Below are 8,966 nucleotides of genomic sequence, written 5' to 3' on the forward strand. Positions count from 1 at the left end.
CCCGACCTCCATCCACAAAAGAGAAATAAGTAACTGAGTGGGAAAAAATCCGTAAGAAAAACACTGGTTGACACCACACAACGTCACAGCATGAACATGACCCGGAGCCAACTCCAAATTACTCTGTATACACAGCACAGTGCTCTTTCCCCTTTACACCCCTGCTGTTACAAAAGAACTTGGCTTATGTCTAAGACCACAAAATGGGAACATCCAAGCACAGCAGGAATCTACGTGACTGTCACACGTAGCTATTAACATTGTACATTGCATAATTTGCTACAAAACAAGAACGACACGGGGGCTAATTGTATGCCTCAGTATACTAACACAAACGCTGTTTGTTCAGTTAAACGCATCCCATACCTTTTTCCACCAGCAACATATTACCTAACGTATTTTCCAAGCTCAAGGGAACTCTCACATGAACAGCGCTTTGTAAATTAATATTATAAAGAGCTTACATGCATTTTTCTCTTTCGTTGCAATAAAAGAATAGCAAATGATCGTATAATCCGATAGAGAAAAGAGATCAAACCATTTCTTTTCCACTTGCCAGTGATGCAAACCAGTTGCTGAGGAGCTGGTACTGAACTATATAATGTATATGCGGAAGTCAGGGGTGAGAATATTAATGAGCAGAGTTTGAATCCATCTCACCTCTATCCATCCAGAAACGTTTCCCAAACATTGCACAGTTGTCCCCAGCTAAACATAGGTAATATCCCTCTTATAGGCGAATCCTAGAGTAGGGGACCATGTTTATACAATACAACTAATGATTAACAAATAAAGTCGTTTTTTGTCGGAAAATAAGTTGCCTATCACCGATTTATCAGTTATTATTCCTTTCTTTACCTATGATAATTTTTCTCCTCTACTTAATATTACTTTTTCTAGCATCCTAGTTTCACAGAAGGAAGTTGGGTTGACAAAATTTGAGATGCACGGGTAGTAATAATAATACTATTAATACTAATTGCATTTGTATCGCGCATATCCATGCTTCACATTCTGCTCTGAGCGCTTTACAATGATTCTAAATCGAATAGTTATCACAGTTGGGAAAAGTAATACACATAGATTTACGGTACAGCCAGGGCGAAGCGCCTACTTTTCATTCAATCATGTATTCCATTAACCAGTTTCACCACCCCACGGGGAGACAATCGTGTGACGACGGGGAGCCAGACCAAGGTCAAACTAAGTCGTTGACTGGGTTTACATCAACACCAAAAAGCATCGAGCTTCCCCCCACCCCTCCCTTGCACATAATAAAATGTGCACACAATCACCCTACTGTGGATAACGTCGATACAATTGGCCTTACTGGATGCTGTTTTGCTTTGTCTCGTTTATGCCTTCTTAATTATCCTTTGTTTAAGGAATTTGTCGATGGCTGGACCATTGTTATCGCTGAGCATGTCTGTCAGAATGCCGGTTTAAAAAAACACCTTTTGTTTTGTACAATACATTTTAAGAGGTTGGACTCGGTGATTGGGAAAACCATAACATAACGTAGACGACAACAGCAATAACAGCAACAACAGCAGCAACAACAACAACATCAACAACAGAAACAACAACAACAGCAACAAAAATAAAAAACAATATGTTTAAGTAACATTAAAAAGTGCATTGACACAATAACGGGTTTCTCGTGCAGATGGAAAATAAGACACAAAGAAATAACAGAAAGAAGTGTTAACTACCAACAACATCAATGAAAACAACAACAGCGACAAAAAAATCCAACCATACCAACAAAAACACCAACAACAACAAAAATCACTAAATATTTAATATAAATAAACTGGCACCGATACAATACAGCCATCATCCTCACTCTATCTGACTGTGCGTCCACACACGTCGTATTCAACGAGTTAAACTAATAAATAAATAATAAACTCTGTCATTTTCTCCCTCTGTTTCTTCCACGCTCCAGGGACTCGAGCGCAGATCACATGAAATATACGAGCGTCTCGGCCAAGTCGGGAATGGTTCCTGAGCACCGGTACACGATGGTGAGGAGCCGGCACCACGGCCGCCACCACCACCACCACAGCTACCAGGAGTACAACACGCAGCGCTCCGCCATCAGCCTCATCGCCGAGCTGGGCTCGGAGAGCAACGCCCACGGCCTGGCCAAGATCGTCACGTCACGTGACACCAAGCGGAAGGTCATCTGGGCGCTGATGGTCATCATCGGTTTCACGGCGGCCACGCTGCAGCTTTCGCTCCTGGTGCGGAAGTACCTGCAGTTCCAGGTGGTCGAGCTGTCCGAGATTAAAGACAGCATGCCCGTGGAGTACCCGTCGGTGACTATCTGCAACATCGAGCCCATCTCGCTGAGGAAGATTCGGAAGGCGTACAATAAGAACGAGAGTCAGAACTTGAAAGACTGGCTCAACTTCACGCAGACGTTTCACTTCAAGGATATGTCTTTCATGAACAGCATCCGCGCGTTCTACGAGAATTTGGGCTCGGACGCCAAGAAGATCAGCCATGACCTCCGTGACCTACTCATTCACTGCCGGTTCAATCGAGAAGAGTGCACGACGGAGAACTTCACGTCCTCCTTCGACGGGAACTACTTCAACTGCTTCACTTTCAACGGAGGCCAGTTACGAGATCAGCTACAGATGCACGCCACTGGTCCGGAAAACGGGCTCTCGCTCATCATATCTATAGAGAAAGATGAACCGCTTCCCGGGACGTACGGAGTATACAATTTCGAGAACAACATCCTACACAGCGCCGGCGTACGCGTGGTGGTGCACGCCCCGGGTTCCATGCCCAGCCCGGTGGACCACGGCTTCGACATCCCGCCCGGGTACTCATCCTCTGTTGGTCTGAAAGCTCTGCTCCACACGCGCCTTTCCGAGCCGTACGGCAACTGCACCGAGGACTCACTCGAGGGAATCCAGACGTACCGCAACACATTCTTCGCCTGCCTGCAGCTGTGTAAGCAGAGGAGGCTCATTAGGGAGTGTAAGTGTAAGTCCTCGGCCCTTCCGGATTTAAGCGTGGAGAACATCACATTCTGCGGAGTCATTCCGGACTGGAAAGATATACGGAGAAACGTCACAGGAGAGTAAGTCCACTTTGTCTGCCTGTACGAAAAAGTTAGTTGTTGTTCGTTTTTTGTTTTTTTGTTTTTTTTGTTGTTGTTTTTTCTTGGGGGTGGGGGGGGGGGGCGTCTTGTTTCCAGTCTTGTTTCCTTTTTTAAAAATTCTTTGGGAAATGGTTTTATGTTATCTTGTTCCTGTTTATTCTTACAGTGAAAGAAATATGCACAACGGAATGGGAAGGGTTATTTGGTGCTTTTTAAAAACTAGCTGTGCGGAGAGAAACAACAGAGAAGGGGTTTTTAAAAGCAAGAACTACCTCTGGACTCTTCATACCTCTCGCAATTCTGTACATAAACATTTGATAGATTGATCGAGATATTGATCGATCAACGAATAGACTGAGAGATAGAGCGTCAGAAACACAGACTGGCGAACAGACGGACAGACAGACAGACATAGACAGGTTTTTAAATTGATATAAATATGTCCTTATCGACAGAATTTTAAATAATTTTGGTGACGGGCTCATTCGACTGTGATTGTCAAGTACAGCCCAGATTGACTGAAAAAAGGCATCTCGGCAAACATAAGGAGGTATTCGATAAAACACGTGCCTCACCCTGGAAAAGAATACACGTTTTTTGCAAACAACACCAGAGATCAAACCATTACACCACAGATGCCGGTCGATCCAGAAGAAAAAGAATTGAAACCGACAAGGATTGTGTAACATCGTAAAGGCTATCAAGGCTGACTTACGAATAACAAGAACATTGCGTTTCATCTGGAAGCTCAAAGGTTAACGGTTCCAAAAAAAATTACTAAAATATACAGACAACACAATATCAAGGGAGGGGGTTGGGATTTTTTTCAAAATGGGCGAAATTAGAGACGAAATACCTGACCCCAAAATCGATCTTAGAATTTTTCTTATTATTAAAAACCATTCAGGGAGCATCTGCATCATACCAACGACCTCTTTATCTTTAGTTCAAGTAGAGGCACTTTCAACTGACGTCAGAAGGGGATTCTCAATGATTACATATTAACATGTGTGCGTGGCAGCAAATAGTTTAACGACTTCCCAGACATAGAACGGCAATTACTTCCAAAGGTGAAGTTGCATTCTTCGTCACTTTCACGCTTTCCATCATAAACCGGATGTAAATGTGGTGAAATGACATTAGGCTCCTAGCAGTTGCATGCGCACTGAGTGATTCCGATTCGTGAGGCTGGAAGATTATAACGCAATCGACAGTCTCTACTGTCTTTTCGGATGGTGAGTCCCAATTTGACGTCCGTTGACTATGACAAGAACGGCCAAAGAAGCCAGCCTCTTAAATGATCTAGACTGCGCCTATACGGGCGTAAAACGTTTACAGTCCTGGTGGAATTATCCTGTTTTATCCCTATCAGGTAATACCCACATGAAGTGTCATGCCAGTTTTAACCCCGTCAAGTACAAGATGACACAGGTACTCTGGTTTTATCTCGACCTTATAAACCTAACACAATGTATCTATCCAGTTTCCATCTCACCAGGTACAGTCTACTTAAAATGTCTATCCGTTTGTTTGTTTTTTTGCCACATCAAGTACAAGACGAAACAGACAATCCGGTTTCGTCCCCATAAGGTAAACCCCACATAAAGCAGATATCCGGTTTATCTCAACCAGGTACAAGATGAACCAGACAATCCCCACCATCTCCTTGGCGTGTGAGGCGCGCGTGCAGAAACAGCTCAACAACGACCGCTCCTACGAGACGGAATGCGGCTGCTACCAGCCTTGTAGCGAGACGTCATACCTCAAGTCAGTCTCCCTCTCCTACTGGCCCCTGGAGTTTTATCAGCTCAGCGCGTTAGAGGTAAGTCAGTTTTCAGACCAAAAGGGTGGGTGTAGATTGAGGGGAGAGTGGGGGGGGGTAGACGGGGGAAAAAAGAAAAGAACGAAGACAAAGAAGGCAGGGGGAGGAGCACAAACAGAGAAACAGAAAGATAAAACTAGGGATGGTGAAAGAGAGTAGAGAGACAGACAGACAGACAGAGACTGAAAAAGAGAGAGGGAGGGACAGACAGACAGATAGAGACGTACAGGCACGAAGAGAGTGAGTGAGTGAGAGAGAGAGAGAGAGAGAGAGAGAGAGAGAGAGAGAAAGAGAAATGGACAGACAGAGAGGAAGAGAAATGGGACAGAAGGAGAGTGAGAGGCGCAGTGAAAGAGAGATACGAGGAGGAAGGGGTAGAGAGAGAATGAGGTGTGAGAGAGATAGAATGGGCGACAGAGAGGGAAAAGGAGGGAGGGTGAGAGAGGGAGAGTGAGTGAACGAGAAAGAAAGAGAGACAGAGAGACAGAGAGAGAAAGAAAGAAAGAGAGAGAGGGAGAGAGAAAGAGATGCTGATAAATGTGGCGGTTAGTAACGGTCACATATAATAGACTCAGTTTTTATTTGTGCATTTTGGTTTTCCTAACAACAAAGACAACAATAACACTAGAATACACCAAAATTACAGGCCCTAATAAATCAACTGAGATGAGGAGAAAACAAAAAGGAATCCACTCGACAAAGACGTTCCAACGCAATAGTCAGCGAAACAGAATAAAAGAAGCAAAATCTAGAGGCATTACAAACACCCCCGTTCAGGGAATAAAGGGCTAAAAGACAGATTAATAAAATTACTTCGCCGGCATTAACGCTATGGAATGAAGCGTAAACAGCCCAAAATAAAAGAAAGTAGAGAGCAAACAAAGGTTAAAGAGGGAAAGGGGAAGAGCGAGAGAGAGATGGGGAGGGGTTAATGAGAGCGACATAGTGGAAGAGATAGAGGGGTAGAAAAAGACAGAAACACGAGGGAGAGAAGGGGGAAAGAGAGGAGAGAAATATATATAGAGGAGAGAGAGAGGGAAAGAGAGAGAGAGAGAGAGAGAGAGAGAGGGGGGGAAGAGAGAGAGAGAGAGAGAGAGAAAGAGAGAGAGAGGGGGAGAGGGGAGAGAGGGAACGAGAGAGAAAGCGACTGGGCATGAAATGAGACAGACCCCGTGGATCTATTTATCACGTGACGTAAACAGGAGAGTCTGAGAAGTTGTGCACACAGCACTCCGGTAAATTGGCGGGTCGAGGGTGGCGAGACACTGGGTATATAACTTGTATATAGATAGATAGATAGATAGATAGATAGATAGATAGATAGATAGATAGATAGATAGATAGATAGATAGATAGATAGATAGATAGATACAGAAACACAGATAGACAAATAGACAGATAGATAGGTATGTGTGTACATATATACATAAATGTGAATATATATGAGTGTGAGTGTGTGTGTGCGTGTGCGTGTGTCTGAGTGTGTGTGTGTGTGTGTGTGTGTGTGTGTGTGTGTGTGTGTGTAAACCCCCAAACCCCAAACGGCTATAACAGTCATCACCTAAATAGACCTTTTGGTCAATATCCCCAACGTCTTCGTCACCAAAAGAGCCATCGCTCTCATCTCATTAGTGGCCAAACATCACCCGTCTGGGCTGTTTCTGAACTCAGTGGAGCGGCTCCGGAATAAGAGAAAAAGTAAAAAATAAAATAGTAATAAAATAAGGATAACATCTCACACTTCTCTTGGTAAACAGCTAACGCTGTTACCCAAAATAAGGTGCAAAATTAGCTAGCTATCAGTTCAGTGTATTGTGTGAGAAGCGCATAATGTACTGTGGTCTCTTCTGTATTCAGATGGTACTAAAATCATTGTGAGAAGTCGTATCATTTCCGTGATAGCCTTTCCATCGATAAAGAGAAATAGGTAACTGAGAAGATGAATAAATGGATGGACCGAAAGAGAGAGAGAGAGAGAGAGACAGACAGACAGACAGACAGACAGAGAGACAGAGAGACAGAGACAGAGAGAGAGACAGAGACAGAGAGAGAGACAGAGACAGAGAGAGACAGAGACAGAGAGACAGAGAGGGGGAGGGCATCAAGAGAGAAAAAGAGAGAGGGTGGAGAGAGCGAGAGAGAAAGTCAGAGAGGGGGGGGGGGAGGTGAGGGAGAGAAAGAGACAAGTCTCCCGTCATTGAAACTCTTTCAAAGTACAAGTTATATTATTAGATTTCGTGTCGGGTATAAATGTTGTTCATCGTTCAAATTTTCCTTATAATGATGTGATCTTTGTATTTGACAAAAGGTGTCTTCGATGCGACCTCCTTACAAAAAAAAAAGAACATTTGAAAAGTTAAGACTTAAACGTAAATCTAAGAAAAACACAAAATAGTCATGTTGAAAAAAAGAAAAGTTATTTGATCACCTCAGTAGCCAGGAAACTGGTACTGTGGAGGGAAATGATTATTCTGTTTTAGTTCTTATATCAATAAACCGGAATCGAGTTTACCACAAAGAAAAAAAAAGAATTTTACAAACTTCAACAAAGAAAGTTAGTAATATGATTACTGGATAAGAACGTGTTCTCTATCATAATTTTGAGATCTCATATAAGCTTTGGGAAATACAAGAAAAGACTGATCGTGAACAAGTTTGCATACAATGTCTTCTCTGAAAAGTTATCGAAACATTTCAGCTTTGCTTTCCAAGTCCATAGTGTATTATATGTACATGCATATAATATTATTTAACGATCTCTTAGAGACGCTGCGATTATTTTCATCCTTGAGGCAACACACATTCTCTCTCTCTCTCTCTCTCTCTCTCTCTCTCTCTCTCTCTCTCTCTCCATCTCTTTCTTTCTCTCTCTTTCTTTCTTTCTCTCTCTCCCTTTCTCCTGCCCTCCCTTTCTCCAACCCCCCTTTATTTCTTAACTCTTTCTCACTCTCTTTCCCTCTCTATCTCCCTCTTTCCTAACTCTCCCTCCACTTTCCCTCCATCCCTCCCTCCCTTTTATCTCTCCCCCTCCATCAACCTCCTCTCCCATCTATATATTCATTAATCTCTACCCCCACCCCAAACAGAGATTCTTCAGCCAGAAGAACCCGACGGACCAGCAGCACTTCATGAAGATTGCCCAAGACTTTCTGTCCCGCCTAGCGCACCCACAGCAGCAGGCCCTGGCCCGCAACAACAGTCACGACAAGGACATCCTCACTACCAGCTACTCGCTCTCCGAGAAAGAGATGGCCAAAGAGGCCTCGGATCTTATACGCCAGAACCTGCTCAGGCTCAATATATACCTTGAGGTACGGCCGGTAGTTTTGAGTTAGCGTATTACGACACTTTTTTTGTGGGTTTTTTTTTTGTTTATTTGAGTAAACAGAAGCACATCGACACAATAGTCGTTGCTGGGAAAAGGAAGCGAGACAGAGACAGAAATAACAGAGGGAAAGTAAATAAGTAGTACTAGCCAGAGGCACCCTCCAACCATTACGACAGTTGAAACACAATTAGGTCGTATGTAAGTGCCGACTATCAAAGGTGTTACAAGACAGAGTAAGAAGCATAGGAAAGGAGGAGAGATAAGGACGATCGATAGACGTTCCATAGCGAAAAAGGAGCAAACCACACCAAAGCACCCGCCAACCACCCGCGTACGGTGGTTATGTGAATGTGGCTTAATATATGTAAGTGAATGTGTTTAACGCTCGGATCAACACTATCAGGTTATTTGGGAGGCAGGGCCTCCGAATTTAACGTCAATCTCCGATATCCGATAGGAAAGGTCGTTTGGTTCGGTGAAGTTGGTAACTTGTACCTTGTACCGTACTGTGGTGTGGAGTGAGGCAGGAGGTAGGTAGGTACTGTTTCGAAGAAGGTTTCGTTGATTTGAGTCTGTTTTTCTGACGGCGTGTATGTCTAACTGCCCTTCTGTCACTATTTCAGTGTGAGTGAGTGAGTGTGTGTGTGTGTGTGTGTGTGTGTGTGTGTGTGTGTGTGTGTGTGTGTGTGTGTGTTTTT

At 43.7% G+C, this 8,966-nt stretch overlaps 2 protein-coding genes across 2 annotated transcripts in view; one reads left to right on the plus strand and one right to left on the minus strand.

Moving 5' to 3' along the window:
- LOC101857341 (integrator complex subunit 13) overlaps positions 1-8,966 on the minus strand; it is a gene marked incomplete in the record, with an annotated part of 266,815 nt that overhangs the window by 211,354 nt on the left and 46,495 nt on the right.
- LOC100533386 (FMRFamide-activated amiloride-sensitive sodium channel) overlaps positions 1-8,966 on the plus strand; it is a gene marked incomplete at its 3' end in the record, with an annotated part of 28,686 nt that overhangs the window by 18,022 nt on the left and 1,698 nt on the right. The window contains 3 exon segments of the mRNA XM_013083281.2: positions 1,949-3,097; positions 4,751-4,940; positions 8,027-8,251. Coding sequence (XP_012938735.1) covers positions 1,949-3,097; positions 4,751-4,940; positions 8,027-8,251 — 1,564 coding nt within the window.

This window comes from Aplysia californica, unplaced genomic scaffold (assembly GCF_000002075.1).
Source record: "Aplysia californica isolate F4 #8 unplaced genomic scaffold, AplCal3.0 scaffold00222, whole genome shotgun sequence".
NCBI classification, from domain to species: Eukaryota; Metazoa; Mollusca; class Gastropoda; order Aplysiida; family Aplysiidae; genus Aplysia; species Aplysia californica.